Source organism: Bufo gargarizans, chromosome 2 (genome assembly GCF_014858855.1).
Source record: "Bufo gargarizans isolate SCDJY-AF-19 chromosome 2, ASM1485885v1, whole genome shotgun sequence".
In the NCBI taxonomy this organism is placed as follows: domain Eukaryota; kingdom Metazoa; phylum Chordata; class Amphibia; order Anura; family Bufonidae; genus Bufo; species Bufo gargarizans.
Genome location: NC_058081.1, coordinates 170,838,175 through 170,863,083, shown reverse-complemented (window position 1 = coordinate 170,863,083; position 24,909 = coordinate 170,838,175). Strand labels below are relative to the sequence as shown.

At 43.6% G+C, this 24,909-nt stretch overlaps 1 protein-coding gene across 3 annotated transcripts in view; it reads right to left on the bottom strand.

Annotated features, from left to right (window-relative positions):
* LOC122927654 (myocardial zonula adherens protein) overlaps positions 1–24,909 on the bottom strand; it is a 124,669-nt gene that overhangs the window by 73,186 nt on the left and 26,574 nt on the right. For all 3 annotated transcript variants that reach the window (XM_044279700.1, XM_044279699.1, XM_044279701.1), the window contains one exon: positions 11,673–11,762. In XM_044279700.1, the coding sequence (XP_044135635.1) occupies positions 11,673–11,762 (90 nt within the window). The remainder of the gene's footprint in view (positions 1–11,672; positions 11,763–24,909) is intronic.

The following is a 24,909-nucleotide window of genomic DNA, read 5'->3' as shown; positions in this document are numbered from 1 at the left end:
ATTTGATTTCTGTAGAATCAATTCATTCATCTCTAGTTTTATCTCTATAAACTTAATTTATGATCTAAAGTATTTTCCTGTTTGCCGTTCTTTGCTTTAAGTGAACTTTCTATATTCATGCCCTTTGGATTTGGCCACAAAATGGCACCAAGAGTGCACAGACTAGGTCTGCTACTGTAAAAACATAAGCAATATATTACTGTGTTTTTAAAGACACTGTTCAAAGAAATTGTCACTAGAACTGCTCCTATAAAAAACTGATCCTATGAAAACTGCATAATGGTTGTACATGCAGTCTTCAAGTTGTTTTGCATACATGGCGTCAATGAGATGTCACTACAAAAGCATCAATGGACATTGCTGAAAACACATTCAGATGTTTGTAAAAAAAAAAAAAAAAGTAAATGTGTTAACCATGTAAGAACAAATTCTAGTTTATTCCAGTGGATGATTATCCCACTATGTAGATGAAGGCAGAAAAGGCAAATTGATAGCATTAATAGATCAAAATACTTTGCCATGTACCTACACACACCATGTTTATGTGACAGTAATATACTTTTACTCCAGTAAGGAGGGTGAACTGTGTACTCACCACAGCATATGGACTGCAGTTGTGTTATTTACAATGGTTATCTGATTCTTTAATGGACTGATTACTTAGCTAAGGCTATGCTCACATCTCTGGCAGGTACATCCAATAGTCTATTCTAGCAGAAGAACAAACTACTGCAATTACTGTATCCTGAATAGGCAGACACCACTACACACTGCTGCACACCACCAGATTCCCATTGACTATATAGGAATCCGACGGGGATCCAGCAGGTTTCTGGCATAAATATCGTCTTTCTACAAGAAATGCAGAAATCCGGCATTTATGCTGGAAACTCGTTGGATCCCATTATGGTCGATGCAGCAACTTTGGTAGTCTGTCCCTCTGTTGTAACAGACTTACTGGATTTACCTGCTGGAGATGTGAACATAGCCTTAGGCCGAATGCACACGGCCGTGTTTTTACAGCCGTGAGCGGTCCGTGGTAACACGGCCTGGATTCCTGCTGAGAGCAGGAGCACACGGCGTCATTGGTTGCTATGATGCTGTGCGCTTCATGCCGCCGCTGCACTACAGTAATACACTGGTATGATCTATACGAGTGTATTACTGTAGTGCAGCGGCGGCATGAAGCGCACAGCATCATAGCAACCAATGACGCCGTGTGCTCCTGCTCTCAGCAGGAATCCAGGCCGTGTTACCACAGACCGCTCACGGCCGTGTGCATTCGGCCTAAGGCTATGTTCACATCTCCAGCAGGTAAATCCAACATAATACCATTATATATTGTATTATGTTGTTTTGGACGCCCTTGTTTTGCAAGCTGTCCGGATGGCAGGTCACAATATCCTCCTGGGTGCTGCAGTGATAGGCTGCAGTGGTTCACTCCAAGAATGATAGTACTCTTGGCAACTACTAGAGTATTGAGTAGTCCAATGAACCTATTTTGAAAAACCTAATTGAAAAATGTGCATGGTGGTAAAAATGTATAATGATAAAAGGGAAGGTTTGACACCAATAGCAGAAAGCCTGTAAATTCATTGCATTGTGCCTATTGTTGACAATCAGGCCAAAAGTCTATTCCACCATTTAGGAGCATGGCGCATCTAGAGCCTAAGAAAGGTTAACATTCTGCAGAGGCAAATTGAGGGAAGGAGGTACGATAGTGGTCTGCAGAAAACTATGTGAAAGGTTCCCTGCCTCTGAGGTGAACCTCTGAATGGTGCAGTAATATGGTTCTACCATGCAAGACCAAGTCATCAGGAAAGCAGACAGTAAGCTAACTCAACAATCACTACTCAGGCTCATTGTGCAATCCATTTTTGAAGTGGTATAGACTAAGAGCATTGCCAGCCTAAGTGGGGTTGACCCATAGGAGGCTTTTAGTTATTAGTGGGACCAAAAGGGATAGTGACATGTACAACTCTGTGTACCATAGGTAGAAGCTTCAGTGTAGACTGGGTTACCTGGAGACCAAATTATTCAGTTGTACCCCTCATGAAGACTAGCTAATTAATTGTGTTTCATGGAGACCATCAAATGAGTAAGTAACCTGGGTTTTGTTAGAGAATCAAACAAAGAAATCAAACCTTAAATTGGTTCAGGTTTGCCCCATTGTCTTTTGTCAATCAGTGGTGAGAACTGACTAAGGACTCCTGGCAGTAATCATATTATTATCAGTAATAGTAATAATGTTTTTATATCACTCCTGAACATTGAAATTGCAACACCAAGAAGGTAAAGTCGTGGAATTATGGTAATCACAGGATTGATAGACATGTGAGTAACCAGCAAATGACAAAAAATGTAAAAAAAATAATAATATTTAAAACATCTCAATTTATTCTGTATTGAGTTTGAGCACCACAAGCAGAAATACATGCACATACATGCCTTAGCATGATAACAGTGAGGTTATTAATAGTTGTCTGAGGAATGTTCTGCCACACTGAATGCACAAGATCCACTGCTGGCAGCTCCTGGGACATTTTGGTGAAATGGCCGTATCATTGGTTCCACAATGAAATCAATGTATCGCCAAGATGTTAGTGCACCTGACATGAAGACTAGAGGGGTCCGGTTACACAACACCACCCCACACCATAATCCCAGGAGTAGGACAGGTGTTATGTTCTCTTGTTGCATTGGCCACGTGTTTTCTAGACCAATCTCCGCCTGTTATTGTATCCGAGACAAATGCAGGACTCATCATTGAAGTGGATAGAGCTCCATTCCAGCCTTCATTGCTATCTTGCTGTTCAACGTGATAGCATTTCAGAGCAGTGGCATGGTGTCAATGGGACATCTATAGCTAGATATCTGGCTTGTAGCCCATTGTCATGCAAACGTCTTCTGATGATTTGTGTAGACACTGTCGCCCTAGGCTTGAGATGTGATGTCCAATTTTACTTGTAGTACAGAATGGATTACTACACATTCTTCTTCTAATCAGGCAATTCATGCATACATACGGTTCACCTTGTCATTACAGTTCTTTGATGTTCTCCCAACCACCAGGATCTGCTGAAGTAATAAACTAAGGACTCTCAGTTCACGGATTCTGTCCCTCTCAGTTTGGAGATAACTGGCATGTCGACAAACAGAAGGCATCACACACAACTTGATCCTATTTTTCAGGTATCATGTGCCTAAAAAAAACGGTGCAATCAATCTGGCTTTTATGACTCTCCCATAAGCCACAGATTGGAGCTAGGTGCTTGAAAATGTGATCATTTGCAGATCTTAGCGATACCTGCTACTTCCTCGATTTGTATAACCTTCTGGCTTGTCCTTGGTGCTGCAATTTTCAATTTAGAGGAGTGTATATACTATATTATGATAAATCATATAAAATTGCTAGCAGTATACATAGTGCTGATCTATTCATCTCTGCATCATTTGCAGAGACAGCACAGCTTTAGTATATAAACTGATAAAGAGCATTCGCAGAAGAAATACCATTATTAAATTATACATTTTCCCTTCACACCAACTCATGGCCTGAATTTTGTTCCCACACTAGAAAGAACGAGATTTTTAACTTTCTGATAAACTGTTGATAAATTATCCATATACTGTAGTGTATTTAGCCTTCATTTAGCAGCTGCAGGCGGCTATACTGATAAGAGCTTTCTGGTGACGTGTTTTTCCTGCTTCCCTGGGAACATGATCTCTGATTCACGGATGTATACAAAAACAAGTCACTAAATGCCATTCAGGAGCCTCAGTATTGTGCTGCTATTCCAATTACAAAGCACTTTTTTTTTTTACATTTACCGATACTTGTTCAGGACATTCCCTCTCTTCAGATGCTTTCCTATTTCATTTTTCTCAGCATGTTTTCTCTATCCCTCTCAAACATGTGTTTTCTGTCATTTTTCTCCTATGTGAAATGTCCTTCAAAGGGCTCATGCACACAACCGTTGTTTGGGTCTGCATCCGAGTTGCATTTTTTTTTAAGCTCGGATTTGGACCCATTCACTTCAATAGGGCCGCAAAAACATGAGAAGAGCACACGTCAGGATTTGGGGGGGGGGGGGGGGTACTATCTCTCGTTATCCCCCAAATCCTGACTTATGCCTCTCAACCAGTTAAGCCAGTACTCTCCGCTCTGCATTGATGAGGGACAATCACCCGAAACAGCTGTCTGCAGATGAGGTGCTGGATTATTTCATGTCTCAGGGCCTATTTAAAGGGTCGAATATTGACTTATAGGATAGCTGCTTTACATCTGGTGGCATTGGAACCAGAGCTTGTTAAGCGCTCGTCTGCATCTTTTTCTTTTCATAAAGCATGGTATGATAATAGAGAGGAGCGAGAAAACATAGTAATACAGAATAAATTACATGAGATACATGCGTGCATACTTTCCAATTTGTGTATCGGTTTAGGTGTGAATAAATGTGTGTTTTGATGGCTGGATTTATTTTAGTATGTATGCAAGTTCATTATTAATCCTTTAAATAACAGTAGGTACCAGTGTTGTATTAATATCAGTTGTCAGAACCCACTCCATTTATAAAATATAATCAAGGTCTCTGGCTTCTTTCCAAAAGGTTCCTTTGTGATCCTCCTCACTGGGTTTGTGAGAGTTTATTTTTATTTTTTTCATTGAGAATCAAACAATTATTTTCTATACAAATCCATACCAAAATCATTATTACTTTTCTTCCTTTTAAAACCCACTCCGTAGTACCCTCCCTCCACTTGCAATGCGTCTCCCTAAAGAGGAGAAGTTAAGGCCAGGAATATTAGAATCTCCACACACCCCATATCATAGTCCATTTTTCCTCTATATTTCTTTGTTTATATAGCACCTTCTCATACCTTTTAGTCTTTTTGACCAAGTTAAACCATATACCCAGATTTGAAGTATTTTGTAAAAACCACACCCGTGTAACCAAGAGTCTTGCCAAAAACATGATTTTTATCAGAAGAATCTTTTTATATTTATGGCAATTTATCTTGGAGAGGTCACCCAAAATCCAACATTCTACCCTTAAAGGAATCGCTACTTTCAATTTTTGGGTAATAAAGTTCAACTGCACCTCAGTATTCTTTTAGTTCTCACAGAACCAGAACATATGCAAATAATCAGCCCTAAGTGAGGCACACCGTGAACAATTAGAAGTATTTCTCAACCCACATTTATTAAGCCATACTGGCAACTTTTTCTTTAACACTAGAAAGTGCTGATTGTAACTGAAGATATCTAAACCAAGATAGATTAGTTATATTGTCTCTCTGTGCTAACTCCAAAAATGAAAGTACATCTCCATTCCTCACCACCTATGCAACATATTTGCCAATACTCTACCCAATACTCTACCCTACCCTACCAGTTCATCTAACACCTGAAAATAATAATTATTAAGAGGGGTACAACATAAAGATCCCTTTATTCCCAACCATCCTCTAATAGTACACCAGGACTTGGTAAACAATTTCCCAGCCTCTCTATAATCCCGTTTTTATATTAAATAATTGTCAAGATTCCAATAAGGTAAACATGCTATCATATGTGTCACGAACCAGCGGGTGTGAGCCCACTGTGCCACATGTCCTACCTTCTCTAAGGGCGTTGTCTAAGTGAACCCCTCGATTCTTCACAGTACCCCTGATGGTGGGGATAGACTTTCCCAAGGGTAACACCAGGTCGCTACCTCTTGAGGAGGATAGGCACACGAGGCAGCTGGTCTAGGAGGTACCAGAGAAAGGTACCAGAAGTACAGGCATAGTCAGCAGGCGGAGTTGTTACCAGGAGCAACAGTGCAGGACCGAAGTATGAGGCAGAGGCTTAGTCAGACAGGTAAAAGGTCAGGGCAGGCAGGACAGGTACAGGTCAGGCAATCTGGGTCGGCAATAGGAGAGTCAAGACTAGCAGGCAGGGATCAGACGGGTAGCAGAATCCAATAACACAAATACGAGTCAGGAACACAGGAACACAAGTGGTTATCAGGAGCCTTAGCAGAGCACAAAGACCTTGACACTGAAGCATCTGGTAATGAGGCTGAGCCACTTATATATGTGCAGAAGGGCGAGGATTGGTCAGCGAGGTTACATGACCTAACCCATAAAGCACAGGAAGAGACGTACGCCGGCCCTTAAGGAAGTGCTGCAGAAAACAAACAGCAAGCATGCTGTGGCGAGGGCTGAGAGGAAACTGTGGAGCAGATGCCAGAACCACAGCACCCACACAGACAGAGCCCAGGACTGCAGCGGTGACTAGGAAGCACTGACCATAGATCACCGCTGAGTGCGGCACCCAGGATCATGGAAAATGGAAAGCAGGGGAACAGCAGCGCACAGCTAATAACCAAGGTACTACATAGTGGACTTTTCTTCCATTCGCAGTAAAGCCATAACTGTACAGATATAAAATAGCCCTTAAAATATGGAAGATTCAGCCCTCGCTGCTCTATCGGCTTATAGAGATGTTGCACTTTGAGTCTTACACACTTCCTGCCCCAGAGTAGGTCATTAATAATTCTCTCCATTAGTTTAAAAAATGTATCCTCAATCCATATTGGGAAATTCCTAAGAATATAGAGGAGCTGGGGTAAAATCACCATCTTAACTAGGAATATTCTATTGGCTCAGGTGCAGATAATGTTTGACCTTAGGTGATATCATCATACCCAAATATTCAAAAGAATCCAAAGTTTTTAACGTACTCAAAGACCCCTCATTGGGGAGCTCAAATCTGTCTACAGGCATAAGCAAAGTTTTTGCCCAATTAATATCAAGACCCGAAACTTCACCAAAAGAATTAACTATTTGAATAATTATTGGGAGTGTAATATTAGTATTATGTATATAAAATAACACATCGTCTGCATATAACGAGATGTGATCCTCTATTCCTGATATCCCAAACCCTTCAACACTAGAATCTTGCCTTATCCTAGCCGCAAGAGGCTCAATATAAATATCAAATAGTAGAGGAGAAAGTGGGCACCCTTGACGGGTACCCCTATTCAGTATTAAGCTATTTGTCAAGCTCCCATTAATATTCAAACTCGCCTTAGGGGACTTATACAAAAGCTTAATCATACTTATGAACCTATCGGCAAAATCCTTTTTTTCTAAAGCCTTCCAGAGAAATCTCCACCCTATCAAAGGCCGTAGAGGAATCAAGAGACAGGATGGAGTGAGAAACTCCCCGGAGGATTGTATATTGTATATTCGCAAACAAGCAATGCAGATTATAATGGGTACCTTTATTCTGAATGAAGCCATTCTGATCAGCATGTATAATTGATTTAAACCCTTGAGAGAAGCTTCACATCCGCATTTAAAGGGATTCTGTCAGCCCGATATACAGAGATATTGGTATCATCATATCAGTCTCCATTATGTCATTAAACATATACTAGTTTTACCCCCACCTATAGTTTTATTTGTGATAAAAATAGGTTTTATGTATATGGTAAGTACCTTCCTAACGTGCCCAAAGGGCTGTCCCTCCGGCCGGTTGTGCCCAGCCATGCCCCATTGTTAATTTATTCACCTCTCTCAGGCCTTTTTTTTTTTTTCTGCTTAGGACCCTTTTTTTTTCTCCTTTCTCTCTCCTCTCCCCCTTTTTTCCCTTTGTTTTCTTATTTTTCCCCCCCTTCTCTCTGATTCTATCTGATTCTACAGTGTCCTATTCGTTGATATAAACCACAGCAAAAGGCAAAAGAAAAAAGAAGCAGAAAAAAAAACGGAATGGGCTAATCTCACTGGCCTTCATACAGTAGAAGAAATGTAGCAGCAGTTCATATTCAATTAAAGCGGTACCATCACAAATCCACTGTCAGGCTCGTAGGAATCCATACCAAGAAGCCGCAAGAGTGTAAATTGTGGATGAGCCGGGAAGCCACTAATTCCTGGATGTTAGCAGGAGGATCGGAGAGGCAAATATAAAGCAGCAAGGCAAGGTGGCTTAAACATGGAGGCAAAAGGTACGAGGCTAGGGGTTTTCAGACCTACTTAGATGCTGGCAGGAAGGAGAGACAGGGAGACCAGATCCAGAAGAAGCCGGGTGCACCATCCCCAGGGAGCCCCAAGCAGGATGTTACAGCGTGGCACCCCCGCAGGTAGTCATCAAGTCAGGTCCGCGTGTGGCGTCTCCAGCGCTCAAAGGCATGTTCCGCCCGGCAAGTAAAATAGACCGTGGCGAGGTGGAGGAGGAGGAGGGGGCGACGCAGCTGCACCTACGTCATCACGTCTCCCCGTCACGTGGGAGTTTATTTTTAGTATGGTTCATGACATGGTGTTAGGAAATTCGAGAGGTAACAGTGTAAAGAATCAGGCTACAATTATATACTTATTTAGAATAAAATTTTATGCCAAGCTACAGTATGATATAACATCTGTTCTCTACAAGGTCTACTTCTTATTTAGGGATTTTTATCCCATTGTCTTTGAAGTAATGTGTTTCACATACTAATTGCCAAAAATAACAAACAGAATGGCAAGGACACATAAATATTATACAGGAAGAAAACTGTGCAGAAAAGCAAACATTAGCATGTTGCCAATAATTCAACAAAGAGCTACTTGTATGTGTCTTGTTTTACATAACAAAGTTCTAGGTTATACAATGCCAATGCTGATAATCTTGATATCATGTATTATTGTGGCCATGAGTTTCCAAAAATTTCTACTCCCAGGGCACAAAAATTAAAATACGTATTAAGAACACTAATGGTATATATATATATATATATATATATATATATATACTGTATATATATATATCACCCATTGGGTTTATTCCTCCATTCTCTAACACACTGTCCTTGTCACCTGACTGCATGTTCTAATGGCTCTTTTCAAAGCTGATGGACAATGCATTCATGAAATTACATCAGATGGCTGCATGGACAAGCACCACACAGCATAATGTACATATGGTTTATTAAAAATGAAAACCCTAGTTTCTTGGTGTAAGAGGGCAGATGCTTTTCTCTGTGCACCATTCTCTGTAAACTCTGCAGACATAGCTAGTCCTCCTTGACACACCCATGTCCATGATGAGATCCATGGCAAGTTGGTCAGTGGTTCTTCCGTGAAGTTGTCCATGAAGGATGTGTGTTTGGTCCGTGTCTCAGATTTTTGTCCTCCATTTGTCATCTGTATTCTATGGACACGGCTAAGCTGAAAATTGGTTTTCTGAGAATGTTCTAATAATGATCTGTGAAAACTACAGACCAAACATGGATGGCATCTGTGTTATGTTTTCATGGTTTTCACAGACCCAAAACCTATAAAATGTGCATGAGGGATCGGTAATCACAGACATAAATAGGGCATGCTTCCGTGGTGTCACCACAGACCCACTGTCCATGAAAAAACACTGATGTCACTTGCTGTCCATGGAGAACATAGACGGCACAAGTCCGGGATTCACTGATCTAAAAGAGGCCAATAATTTTTTATATTCAAACCAACCTGTTTTACACCATCAATCATCCCATCGTCACAAAGATCACATTTTGTTCTCCAATATGATGTTGCATTTAAACACGTAGTAATCATAGCTGCACATTTTAATGCATTGAGTTGCTTGCATGTAATTGACTGATTCAATATTTTCATTAAAGGGGTTGTCCAGTATGTTTTCTCATACACTTTTGTGAAATACCAAGTTAATTGAGAGAGGGGTCCTATCCAGGATCATCTCTTTTCTAGAGTGGACAGCAGGTACATGATTTAAGTGTCTGTCCATCAGATACAGTTACATTGGCTGAGTTGTGTCAGTTCCGATATTAAACTCAGAGATCCAAAGATCTCCAGAACATAGCACCACGGGGCACAGATGAGCTTTGTAGACCTTTCTGTCTAGAGATCAGTAAGAGTCACAGGTTCATGGATCTGATGTGTCAGTGACCTCTCAGAAGATGTCTAAATGGAATTTTCTGAAATTGACATATACGTACTAGGGAATAATATAAATTTAAAAAAATCTATTACTAACCTGTTAAGTCCCCCAGCCCTTCCGGTGGTGCAGCTCTGGTTACCTGATGGTCCTGCAACGATGACCAATGATGATGATCATACATCATTCTGTTGACCTCTACAGCAAATCATTGGCCTCAGCGCTGATGCTTGCATATACAACATGTGAACAGGGGCCAGTGATTTGCTGTAGCAGTCATCAGAAGGGTGTATGTGATGCAGGACCAGCACCGGAGATGCGCCACTGGAGCAGCAGGGAGAATTAACAGGTGAGTACTGGTTATTTTTTATTTTATACTGTTCCTTGCTTATATTTAAATTTCTGAAAATTTCTGAACCACACCTTAAAATCTTTAATTTTATAGCCTCTTCATTATTGTCTCTGACCATTTTGAACTGCAGGATTTTTATTTTTTATTAATGAGTAATATTATATATAAGCCATCGGACTACTTTAGGTGACCACAGATCACAATTAAAGAGCAGCTACACAGTCGAGGAATGTGTTTTGAACTTGTAAACCTTTTATATGTTGAGCTGATGCCCATAATTGACATTGAGCTAGCCAGCAGCACAGTGTGTCATGCAAACTCTTTGTTATGAAGTTGAAAATGTAGGACCATATGTGGTATGTTCGCTGTGGATCATATCTGACGCAAATCTGCAACAGCAAAGTCCACACTAAATTGTATAGATTTTGTTGCCGTATTTCTTGTGGAATTCCTGTGAAAATAGAATCTACTTTCCTGCTCGAAATTCCACTGCAGAAAATTCACATGTGCAGGGGAATCACAGAAAAAGGGGATATCTTCCAGAAGAGCTGTAAAATCCCCCAGGTGCCAGACATAACTTCGGCGACTTTCACACTTGTGTTTTGCCTGATCCGGCAGAGATGAGCAAAAACGCTTCCGTTACTGATAATACAACCGTCTGCATCTGTTATGTACGGATCTGGTTGTATTATCTTTAACATACAATGATGGATTTATCATGAACTCCATTGAAAGCCTATGATGGATCTCAATACCGGAAAATAGAAATGCTAGTGTGAAAGAAGCCTTTTCCAGTTTCTGCACCTCTCTCCTCTCCCAGCCACCACTGCCGGCAGTAAGTAAGTATCTGCATGTCTGGTTTGAGATCTGCAGAAGTCCTTGACCTTCTTGTATACAGACACGAGAACTTATATAGCAAAACTTTATATAGTCCCCAGGGGTTCTGAGGTCTGCCTTTTCAGGGGTATCAAATCTGGGTTTGTATTTTTAGTGGGTATGGTCTGTGGTCCATATTTATTTAGGTGGTCGTGGTTTGTATTTAGAATGTATGGTCCAGGCTTTCCATTAGTTTAGGGGATTCTGGGTAGAATTAGTATTCATTTATAGGCAGTTATTAAGGGGTCTTTGTTACGGTGGTCTGGATTCTGTATATGTTAAGAGGGTCTATATGAATGGGGTGAGGCATAAAGCTCTGACATTTTGTATAGTCCACTTTGGAATATCCCTCATGTGTCTTCCCAAAAGTTGGTAAGTGTGGTTTTACCTTTAACTATTGAGAGAAGCGCGAAAAGAAACAGGTGAGTATAGGATTTTTTTTATTTCAATGCATTTAGTGGCATAAAGAGGATTTTAGAATTATTTGGACAACCCTAATAATTAACTATTTACTGCCCTTTTACTTACATGTGATTGCTTTTCCTTGGTAAAATCTTTCTGTTCTGTTTTTGATGCCCCATCGGCAGGTAATGTGAGACGTAGCCGGCAGATGTTCCCCTGTAGATCACAGAATGATAATATGTTACATTGCAGACATGTTGTTAGTAATAGTGTCTTCTATACAGTATATATAATGCAAGTACTAAAATATAACCAAAAAATTACAAAAGGACAAAAACAACTAAATGGTTACTTACTGGTTTTTATGGGTGTCCTATTTATTAATTTCTTAATGCCACTATTCATAATCATACATTTGCTTTGTTTGTTAATAAGATAACGCATGCATACCTTAATAACGACTATTGGCCCCTACTACACTAGTGTGTGTCATCACTTTTACACACTGACATTTTTTCCCTCGATGGAATCTAAAATAACTGCCATATTACGCATGCATTCTCCCCTGGCTGGCGTAAAGCTTGCTACATGTACAGAGAATTTACTTGTGCTTCTCCTGTCTTGGTCTAAAAAGTATGTTCTCCCTCAAGAGTCTCACACTCATGTCTTGCTGTGATCATCTCAATTAACCAGAATGTTTACGATGATAAAAAAATGGGTCAGGATTTTGTATGTCTATAACCAACTGGAATCATAAAATATATTAGGGATTCCTTTAAACCTGCTAATGAACTATATTTTCACACGTTGTATTCCCTTGACAGTCTCCAGCCATGTTTAGCTTGCAGCCAAGCAGCACACACCACAGCTAGTGAGTGACTACACCGGATTCCCATGCTGCCATGGAGGCCACTGTAGTCAACCCCTCTAGGATTGACTCACTGCTGTGATCTTTATGTGTATTGCTTATTGTGCAAGCACAGCATTTCAAAATCACTAACTCATGGTTGGCAAGATTAGATTTTTTTTTTTTTTAGGAACACTGTGGTTACATAAACGCATTGAGGCAGGGTTTGTCAAAGGTGTGATTTTGCCAGGGGTGCGGTGGGTGGGTCATGGATTGCCTTATGACTGGGTTTGTCATAAGAAAAAATGGCGTGGTGTTAAACAAGCAGGAAGTGCTCAAAGCCATATGCAGTTGTGCATGTCTATACAGGGGAGCAAATACTACACTTGTAGCCCGTTTCTAATGGCGATCCCCAGCAAAAATGCTTGGAGGTGTATAAACTCCAATTTAAATGTGCCTGTTTTCCATCCACAGGCCACATTTAGGTGCACCTGTGAGGCCTGGGCCATACCAGCCAGTCTTGAGTGGGACTCGCAGACTCCTCCCTCCTCCCATTGTAAGCATGGTTACATGCTGGAGGTAACTGGTGAGCTGTTTGTGAGTCGGCCTCATGCTCCTGTAATTTGCCCACTGGCTCCTGGTATCGCCCATACGGCTCAGGTAGGAGAGTGTTAGGTCCCGGGCTACTTGAGAAACCTTGGCGCGGTGCTCGGGCTCAGACATGTCCTCCACAGTAGGATATGTTGACTAATCTCTCAATTTTAACATCAGTATGAGGGTTTAGTAAGACCGCAGAGTGCACCTGTCTTTGCAAATGTTATTATATGGGTTTGTCATAATACACACTTTTACCAAATATTCCTGATAAATTGCCATGACTGTAAAGTCCTTACAGTGGCTACAATGCACACTTTATACAGCGAGGACAGACTGCAGAAAGTATACACAGTCAAGATAGTAAACATACAGTTCCATATCTTCATGGTATACATATTTCATTTATACTCTCCTTACGGTAAGAACTTTACTAGCAGGACAGTACATTATATCCCATGAGAATAGTATACTGGGAATGCAGTATGTACAATGAATATTCAATGCAGTCTATACTGTGTTAAATGTGCTTTTTCCCATTTTCATTGCATGTATTATTATTCTCTGTATATTATTCTTACTTGACATACAGTACTTATTGTATACTGACATCACTGCAGTACAGTATTTGCTACACTGCTGATAGCACTAGGTAGGAATTGGGGAGAGCAGTAAAAAAATAATATAAGCTACACAAAAAAAGGAGTAGTGTGAATATGATTTTTTTTCTGCCACATTTTGCTCCTGCAAGTGCTCAGGAGGTGGAGCTTCTCTGTAACTTGATATTTTCTTTCTGCATTGAGCTGCTTCAGAGTGATAGCAGTAGCATCCAACCAGGAGACCAACCACAGCTGTCACACGTAACAAAGGGGCGGGGCTACGAAGCAGCTCAATACAGATGCAGTACCCCAGAAGGACTTCTGCAAAGGGTTAATTACTCTTAATAAAGTTAGGGTCCATTCACACATCCGTGTGTGTTTTAAGATCCGCGGATCCGCAAAACACGGACACCGGCAATGTGCGTTCTGCATTTTGCGGACCGCACATCGCCGGCACTTTATAGAAAATGCCTAATCTTGTCCGCAATTGCGGACAATAATAGGACATGTTCTATTTTTTAAGGGATCGGAATTGCGGACCCGGAAGTGCGGGTCCGCATTTCCGGAGTCGGGCTGCACATCGTGCGGCCCCATAGAAATGAATGGGTCCGCAATTCCATTCCGCAAAATGCGGAACAGAATTGCGGACGTGTGAATGGACCCTTAGGGCTCCTTCAGATCAGCACTATTTTTTATTTAATTTTTTCTCTATTATAGCGGCAGAAGAATTAAAATAAAGGAAGTGCCAGATACGGCACATAACCGACAGGAAGGGAGACTATAATTGGACCTGTTAGGCTTCCATTCAGGAGAACGTTATTTCAGTGCTATTTGTGAAAAACTCTGTGATGGAGCTTTAAAGGGGTTCTGTCACTTCAGAAAATAGCATTTATCATGTAGAGAAAGTTAATACAAGGCACTTACTAATGTATTGTGATTGTCCATATTGTCTCCTGAGCTGCCTGGATTCATTTTTCCATCACATTATAAACTGCTCGTTTCTATGGTTACAACCACTCTGCAATCCATCAGCGTTGGCCATGCTTGCACACTACCAGAAAAAGTGTCGGCCTCTCTGGTGGCCAGGGCCGTGGGAGCTCACATAGGCTGGTGCTTTTTTCTATAGTGTGTATGTATGACCACCGCTGCGGTATTACACTGTGATGTACTTTGGAACTGTGCCTTGCTGCTACTTGTACTACAATCCCTTTCATCAACCTAGTAAAGAGAGACTTTGTTTATTACAACCAACATCCTGATTATTGTCTTCAGTATCCACTGATCCTGCCTTGCACCCAATTAATCCATCTACCCGAACTACCACCAGGCAGGATCCCCAATACCGGGGTGTGCCCCAAGGGAAGATAGAATGCGCCCTCCTTTCACTGCATGGGAGTAGTACCATCACATTCAAAGCTACAACTACCACCCCCATCGTCCACTCACTTCCCTATGGCAGCACTTCTTAGCTCAGATCCACCTCCAGTGCACTTGCAGGGGCAGAACCTAGCAGAATAACAGTTCATATTCACACTACTCTGGATGATATAATCTACACAAAAGGTATTTTTCCACTCAACCCCACCCCACCCTTACCTAGCAGTTTGGCAAGCTCATTACTTCCTATTCCATGTATATCTTTTATATTTTTACAGTAACTGGAAGTCAGTAATGACCGGCATTACACAAATGACATGCAGTTGTGATTAAGAGGATATAAAAGTGGTTATGAGTAGATTATGGGCCCTGATTTATCATTAGGAGATGCCACTTTTGTGGGGGGGGGGGGGAGTTGCAAAGTGGCGGTTTTCTGCCAGCCTCACCACTTTCCCAAAATGGGGGTGTTTGGCGAGGGAAGGGGGGGGGGGAGGATGTCCCACCAAACTTATTGTCTTTTATTTGTTCATGAAGGCTTATTAGCATCTTCTATGTTTGTGTTTAGTGATAGGACATTAAGGCTTTCCTTACCGGCTGCAGGTTTTGCCTTTGTGAAAAAAATCTATTACTTTGTACACAGGATTAATGTTGCTTACAACCATGTAAGATCCTTTACACTTGAGACGGGACACAACTTATTACAGCATCTTTTAACAAACATCGTACAAAGAACATAATTCTCTTGTCCAGTTTACTGCAAATGCTGTTATAAGGCTGAGATTTATCAAATGAAGGAAGGTAGAAGTGCAATTATGTAACAGGGACACTCCAGGGTGTGCGCCGCGTTCCTAGAGCCACATGCCACAAGTGATTAATATATGACACAACAGGTCTGGCAAGGTATTTGAAAAGAAAAAACAGCATAGTGGAATGTGATATTATCAGTACTAGAACATATTGGCCTATTGGTTATTCAAGTTTATTAAAGATGTATTCTCACCGTAAACATTTATGGCAGAACCACATAACATACCAGAAATGTCTCATAGAAACAGGTCCCAGGGGTGGGACCACAATCTATCTTCAGGACAGCACATCGTTTTCATACCTCCATTGATTCATCCTCTTTCTGCAGGAAGGTTGGAGCTCCAGAGTTGGGACTCACATCCTGTATATATGCTATAAATGTCTCAAGAATTCCTCAAGAGTTTATTAAGGCTGGTTTCACTCATTTATTTTAGTGCTTTTGCCATTACTTGCCTTTTTTGCTGCATTTTCCTTTTTTTTTTTTTGCAATCATATGTCTAGTTAAGGCTACTTTCACACTAGCGTTCGATCGGATCCGTTCTGAACGGATCCGATCATAATAATGCAGACGGAGGCTCCGTTCAGAACGGATGCGTCTGCATTATTTTAGCATATAACAGCTAAGTGTGAAAATAGCCTCGTACGGATCCGTCCAGACTTTCAATGTAAAGTCAATGGGGGACGGATCCGACTGAAGATTGAGCCATATTGTGGCATCTTCAAACGGATCCGTCCCCATTGACTTACATTGTAAGTCTGGACGGATCCGCACGCCTCCGCACGGCCAGGCGGACACCCGAACGCTGCAAGCAGCGTTCAGCTGTCCGCCTGTCCGTGCGGAGGCGAGCGGAGCGGAGGCTGAACGCCGCCAGACTGATGCAGTCTGAGCGGATCCGCTCCATTCAGACTGCATCAGGGCTGGACGGAGGCGTTCGGGTCCGCTCGTGAGCTCCTTCAAACGGAGCTCACGAGCGGAACGACGAACGCTAGTGTGAAAGTAGCCTAAAAAGTGTACCTGTCTTTTCAGTCTTTTACCGAATAAGTTGTGTTTATACATGAGTGATAGCATTATATATATATTTTTATGAAATTCACTAAAATATAACTTTTAATAATATTATTAAGACATAATTAGAACCAATAAATGCCCACCCTCATAATAGTGAATGAGGCCGGAGCGGACTTCCGTCAGCACGGTGGACTTGTGTTAGCACGGATCCGGCAGACTATTCCGCCGACGGAACAAGCTACCGCAAGTGTGAAAGTAGCCTAAGATCATAGGGTTCCATTTAAAAAAACAGGTATCTGTTAATGTATACTTGTTTGCTGGACTGTACAGGATGGAAAGGTAGAGTGCTACACATTTGCTTCCATTTCTCCAAAGTATATGTTAAATGTGGGACAAAAACGTGATGTGAACAGACCCCAACTATCATCATGTTTAATGTGAGCTTAGCTCACATGCCATCATGAAATATCTGTCAAATTGAAACTTATGTCATCTGTATATATTTCTAATAAAAAGTGTTCATCCCTTTGTCAAAACATGTCTGTATAAGAACATTGAACTACAGTTGATATAATTTGGCTTTTTGACATTGATCAACAGAAAAAACCTCTTTAATGTTACACGACCGTATGGCTTTTTCAGTGTTTTGTGGTCCATTTTTCACGGCTCCGTTGTTCCGTTTTTTGTTTTCATTGCGTTTTCATTTCTCTGTTCCGTTTTTCCGTATGGTATATACAGTATACAGTAATTACATAGAAATAATTGGGCTGGGCATAAAATTTTCAATAGATGGTTCCGCAAAAATGGAACGGATACGGAAAACATACGGATGCATTTCTATGTGTTCCGTTTTTATTGCGGACCCATTGACTTGGACCCATGGAGCTACGGAACGTGATTTTCGGGCAATAATAGGACATGTTCTATCTTTCAATGGAACAGAAAAATGGAAATACGGAAACGGAATGCATACGGAGTGCATTCAGTTTTTTTTGCGGAACTATTGAAATGAATGGTTCCATATACGGACCGCAAAAAACGTCCCGTAAATGGGAAAAAAAAAGGGTCATGTGAAAAAGGCCTAAGGGTCCACTCACACGCCCCTGAGTGTTTTGCAGATCCACAAATTGCGGATCCGCAAAACATGGACCGCACATCACAGACACTATAATAGAAAATGCCTTTTCTGGTCCGCAATTACGGACAAGGATAGGACATGTTCTATTTTTTTCAGGAACGGAATTACGGATCCCGAAAAAACTCATGTGGATCCCGAAAATGTGGATGTGGATCCCAGAAATGCGGACCCAAATTACGGACGTGTGAATGGACCCTTAAAGTGAGAACATGTTTTTTCAAAGTATCAATAATCATAACAAGTAATAAACACAAATAATTCAAGGCATGATTATTCCTCAACTCCAAACAAGACTGGCATTAGAAGCGGGCAATTACCTAGGGCCCCATTCCCACAGGAGCACCCTTGTAGATCTGGACAATGGACATTTACCCCGGTTCCCCTTTATAGGGGGAGGGGGAGCACCTCTTTCCTATGGCAGAGCACGGAGCCATAGACCCTGACACGGCCATTCTCTAGGCCACATGTTGCTTACAAAACCGCACACAGAATGCCCAGGGACACTGAATTCACTGCACTTTCTGTAGGATTGGGGTAAAGGGAGTAGAATTCGTACTGAGGGGGCATGATTTTCCCATGAGCAGGAACTATTCCTTATTAGGGAGCACATGGGTGGGCATTTTTATTGTGTGGGAGCTCAAAGTGGGTTCTTATTAATATTTTGGGCAGAAAGGGATTTGTACTAATAATGATGCACTGTTTTCTAGGAGGCCCAAAAGGAGAGCATTATTACTGTATTGTGGCAGAAAGGGGACATATAGTTGTCAAAGCTGCCATTATTATTGTTTGGGGCATTAACATAATACCAGATCACCCATTCATGTGACCACAATGGGTGAAAAAATCTCCTTACCACCTAATACTTGATTCACTTTTATACATGATCATTAAAAACCTCTACAATGGTCAACAATGAGGTTAAAATCCCATGTTCCTGATTACACCGATGTGTGTATCAATATGTCTGTAGCCAGATTTATATTCACAGTGTAGTCGGTATACAATATAGATAATTGTCTGACAATACTGTCAATGAAAAAACAGCTTCACTAAGGCTCATATCTGTGTGGGAGGCTCAGTTTGGGTCCATCAAAAATACTAGACAAAATAGTCCTGCATGCATGACTATTTTCTCTGGTAATATGAAAACCTCCCTAATAGAAACCTAATGGACCCTATTGTAGTCAATGGGATCCATCTGGTGCCACTAGTTTCAGTTATATGCTGGATCCAGCACTTCTGTTTTCTTCATTGTTCTGATCCTACAATGGAGCCAAACAACATAAATCATTAGTGCTAATGTGAAAGCAGTCTATGAAAAGTACTTTTACTGTATGGGACCTAAAATGGGAACAATGACTGCTTGGGGACTTTGAGAATATCACTAGTAGTTTATGGGGCCACTATTATTTTATGGAACACAAGGTGTTCACTTTTAGTATGTGGTGCACTATTACTATCTGGAGCACAATTAATGTCTGTAGCACTGTTTGGCACTATAATTGTTGGGGGCACTATCTTTCTGCTGCTATACTGTTCACATGTGGCACTTTTTGGGGGGACTAAATATAGTTATGACATCATTATTTCTAAAGTACAGCATTTGGGTTCACTGTGCAATAAAGTAGGTACAGTAATAAGGGTAGCAACAGGATGGGTAGGGTGGTGGAGAAATAAGGAACCAATCATGTTTGTTTGCAAACTCTGCAGACATAACTTGTGGCTGGAAGAAGTCTACATGGTGGACTGGGTCAGGTGGAAAAGATGGATACATCACCTGTGAGTCATTCATTCTAAATGTACTGTAATCCCAGTCTGCAGGGCACCAGTGTATAACTGGTATATAACAATATGTGGTCACTGTATGGTGATGATATTGGTACTTGTATATTTATATGATTTTTATGCATTCACAATATGATGGTATTGAGTCACTGTTGGAGTGGTAATGCTAAGGTTTGGCTTTATTATCTAGGCCTTGTATAGTGGTGATATTGTTAGTACTGTATAGTGACTACAATATATAATGTGACTGCGTTGTAGGTACGATATTTCAGCATTTGAGGTTGCACTTTTAAGTTTGTTGAAGGCCATACTTGTCTTAACCTGGCAACGCCTTGAACTCAGTGTGATAGTAGAGATACCCTTGACAGAACTTTGAGTCTGTGTGAATAGTCTCTTATCAGCTTATTATAACGTATATGAGTAATGCCTCACATTCCTGTAAAACTAAACAAATTGTGAGGGACCATAAGTGAGCAGCTACTTTCACGTCCAGCTGTAAATTCTCAGTTGAACTATGGTCTGGATTTTGTCATTGTCAGTGTAGACTGTAGGATATTAAAATGTTCATCATTGAACTTTGGTTTACATATAGAATTAAGCTACATACAAATTAGTTAAAAGGTTGGGATTGGGCGACTATATAACACTTATGGAAGCCTACTGACGGCAGATGTATCGGAAAAGACCATTCCCTTCTTTCCATTAAAATAAACAAGTATGCTCATCTGATCCATGTGTGCATGTTTCCAGTGGAGTTGAGAACTATTGAATGTGTATAGCCAAGTTTAAATCTAATATTCCTGATATAGTGATGCAGTGCACATGCCCCGGCCCAGCAAGGGAGAGCGCAGGCGCAGGATCTCGCTGGGAGAAAAGGAGGACGCAAGGGAAGAGAAGGACTGGCAGAGGCAGAGGCTGGGGCGTGCATATGAGTAAAGAAGTGAACGCCAAACCTGGGCACTTGTGACCCCTCATTTACATATGAATAAAAGTCCATTTTTGCCTCGGGTGAACTTCACAAGAACACAACAAAGGTACCATTTGAATCATCTACAGTTATGCTACAGCGCTATGCAAGTGTCATGGAACCATGAACCAGACGTACAACAAGAGATAAGTGGAAAATAAGAAGGTTTTATTGAAGAGCAAGCCGTAGCAAAGTCCGAACGGATGGCTAAACCGAAGCAGGGTCTTGCGGAGACAGAGGTCAGGAACCAGAAGGGTAGTCAGACGAAGCCAGGAACAGGAACCAACGGGGTAGTCAGACGAAGCCGGAATCAGGAACCAACGGGGTAGTCAGACGAAGCCGGAATCAGGAACCAACGGGGTAGTCAGACGAGGCCAGGATCAGGAACCAGAAGCAGCAGCAGTCTTGGAAGCATGTGAACACAGGAGGACCAAGCAAGGAACTGAAGCCACAGACCTCCTATATATATGAGCTAGGCATCCAGCTCCTCCCAGTGGGAAGGAGGAGCCGCAGGGTGGGAGGCTACAAGAAAACCCAGAAACCAAGATGGCCGCCAGCACATGTCAAACGAAGGGAACAGCAAGGAGGTAAGACCATGACAGTACCTCCCCCTCAAGGGCCCCTCCTCCGCGGAGTAAGGAACGGTTTCTGAGGGAAGCGTGCGTGGAAGGCTCGGAGCAAGACAGGAGCATGGACATCTGCGGAGGGAACCCAGGAACGCTCCTCTGGACCATAACCACGCCAATGGACCAAAAACTGCACCCGGCCGCGGACCAGGCGTGAGTCCAGGATATTGCTCACCTCATACTCCTCACGATTGCCCACTTGGACCGGACGAGGCCGAGGAATCGAGGAAGTGAAACGATTACACACCAGTGGCTTCAACAGGGAGACATGAAACACGTTGGAGATCCGCATGCCAGGAGGAAGCGCAAGGGCATAGGCTACCGGGTTTACCCTGCGAAGCACTCGGAAGGGACCAACAAAGCGAGGCGCCAGCTTGGGAGTGGGCACTCGAAGGTTGAGGTTGCGGGTGGACAACCATACGCGGTCTCCGACCTGGTAGGAAGGAGCGGGCGCTCGTCTGCGATCAGCCTGGAGTTTCTGGCGCTGCGCAGAGACCTCAAGGGACCTCTGGATCTGTACCCAAGAAGCACGTAGGACGGAAAGGTGATCCTCCACAGCCGGAATATCCTGGGGAGAGAATACCTCCGGTAACACGGCAGGTTGGAACCCATAATTGGCCATGAAGGGAGACGTCCCAGAGGAAGAGTTCACCGCCGTGTTCCTGGCAAACTCAGCCCAAGGCAGGAGGTCAACCCAATTGTCTTGGTGATCGGAGACATAGCAACGAAGGAATTGCTCCAAGGCCTGATTGGATCGTTCTGCGGCCCCATTGGACTGAGGGTGGTAGGCCGAGGAGAAAGAGAGATGAATCCCCAACTGGGAGCAAAAGGCGCGCCAGAACCTGGACACAAACTGACTCCCCCGATCCGACACAATCTCCTTGGGCAAACCGTGCAACCGGAAGACCTCCCTGGCAAAAATCGAGGCCAACTCTTGTGCAGAGGGTAACTTCTTGAGAGGAACACAGTGGCACATTTTGGAAAACCGATCCACAATCATGAGAATGACCGTATGGCCTCGGGATGCAGGGAGGTCCACAATGAAATCCATCCCCAGGTGTGACCATGGACGCTCCCCGGTGGCTATGGGTTGCAAAAGGCCCAACGGAAGGTGCCGAGGGGACTTACTCTGGGCACAAACGGAGCATGCCGCTACATATGCGGCGATGTCGGAACGTAGAGAAGGCCACCAGAACAGACGTGAAACCGCCCAGGACAGCTGATTCTTTCCAGGGTGCCCCGCGGCCTTGGAGTTATGGTAGGTTCGCAACAACCGAGTGCGCAACTCCTCAGGCACAAAACATCTGCCGTTGGGTCTCCCAGAGGGAGCACCAGATTGAGCCGCCAAAATCTGCTCACCCAGAGGAGAAGTCAGGCTGGTGCGAATAGCGGCCAGGATCTGATTCGGGGGTATGACCGTAGTCGGAATCGACTCCTCCCCGGACAGCTCGGAGTACTGCCGTGATAAGGCATCCGCTCTGATGTTCTTGGAGCCGGGTAGGTAGGAGACCACGTAATTAAAACGTGACAAGAACAGAGCCCATCTGGCCTGACGTGGTGTCAATCTCTTGGCCTCAGAGAGGTAGGTCAGATTCTTGTGGTCCGTCAGGATGAGAACCGGAACCACCGAGCCCTCGAGCAAGTGCCTCCATTCTTTAAGGGCCTGCACGATGGCCAATAACTCCCTGTCACCAATCTGATAGTTGCACTCCGCGGAAGACAGTTTCCGGGAGTAAAACCCACAAGGAAGCAGAGGACCCTCTGGTGTTCTACGCTGAGACAGGAGGGCGCCTACTCCCGTCTCAGACGCGTCCACCTCGAGGACAAAAGGCAACCCAGGGTTGGGATGCGACAGAATCGGAGCCGACACAAAGGCGGACTTTAGAGCCTCAAAAGCTCGGATGGCCTCGAGCGGCCAGACCTGAGGATTACTGCCCTTCCTGGTCAGATCCGTGAGAGGCTTGGCTAGCATGGAAAAGTCCCTGATGAACTTCCGATAATAATTGGCGAAGCCCAAAAAGCGCTGCAGGGCACGAAGCCCACTGGGCTGGGGCCACTGTAAGACAGCCGAAACCTTCTCAGGATCCATGGAGAACCCCTCAGCGGAAATGATGTAACCTAAGAAGGTTACCTGGGATCGGTGAAATTCGCATTTCTCAAGCTTACCGAACAGCTTGTTCTCTCGTAAGCGTTGCAACACTCGTCTGACATCCAGAATGTGGGCCTCCATGGATGCAGAATATACCAAGATGTCATCCAAATAGACCACCACACACTGCTGCAACAGGTCACGGAAAACATCGTTGATGAATTCCTGGAAGACTGCGGGCGCATTGCACAACCCAAAGGGCATAACCAAGGATTCATAATGACCGGTCCTGGTGTTAAACGCGGTCTTCCACTCATCGCCCGCCTTGATCCTTACCAGGTTATATGCCGCCCTCAGGTCGAGTTTGGTAAAGACCGTGGCCCCTTTGAGGCGATCGAACAGCTCGGAAATCAAGGGTATCGGGTAAGCGTTCTTGATCGTGATGCGATTGAGACCCCTGTAATCGATGCAAGGCCTCAACTCGCCGCCCTTCTTTTTCACAAAGAAAAATCCAGCCCCTGCCGGGGACGAGGATTTGCGAATGTGTCCGCGTGAAAGCGCCTCCCTCACGTACTCCTCCATGGCCTCATTCTCCGCTACCGACAGTGGATAGACTTTGCCACGAGGAGGAACGGCACCGGATTGTAACTCTATGGCACAATCGTATGGGCGGTGCGGAGGTAGGGCAACCGCGCGCACCTTATCGAATACATCCCGGTACTCTTCGTATTCAGGAGGCAACAGAGAGTCCGAGGAAGTACACAGCAACTTGACAGGCCCATGGATGCAACTAGCCCCACACTGCGGTGACCACGAGAGGATCTCGACCGATCTCCAATCGAAAGTCGGATTATGCTTCTGGAGCCAGGGGTACCCCAAGACCACCGAGTAGTGTGGAGACGAAATAACCTGGAGACAGACCGACTCTCTGTGAACGGCACCAATGGCCATCCCCACTGGAAGGGTCTCATGAGTCACGTGTGGCGGCAGAAGGGGTCTGCCGTCTATCGCCTCAAGAGCCAGTGGGGAACCTCGAGGCTGCAGAGGAATGGAATTGGCGGCAACGAACACTCTATCAATGAACAAACCACCAGCACCAGAGTCCACCAACGCCTGGGTCGTCACCGAGCCCCCGACCCAGGAGAGGACAACCGTGATCAGTGGTTTGTCAACACGGGAAACCGGGGACGAGGAGACTCCACCCAAGATCTGCCCCCGACAGGACCTCAGGTGCGAGCGTTCTCCCGGACGGTTCGGACATGCCAACCGAAAATGCCCACCGAGACCACAGTACATGCATCGGCCCTCGCGTCTCCGGAGTACCCTCTCCCCCTCAGACAGGCGAGCAAACCCCCGCTGCATGGGTTCACCCCCAGACAAGTCATCCCCAGGAGGCGTGGGAGGAGAGGGAGGCACGGGTGGGACAGCAAACGTAGGCGCCAATCTGTTAGGAGACCTCCGCAGGCTCTCCTTAAAGGAAGGTCTCTCCCTGAGTCTGGTGTCAATCAAAATCAGGAAAGAAATA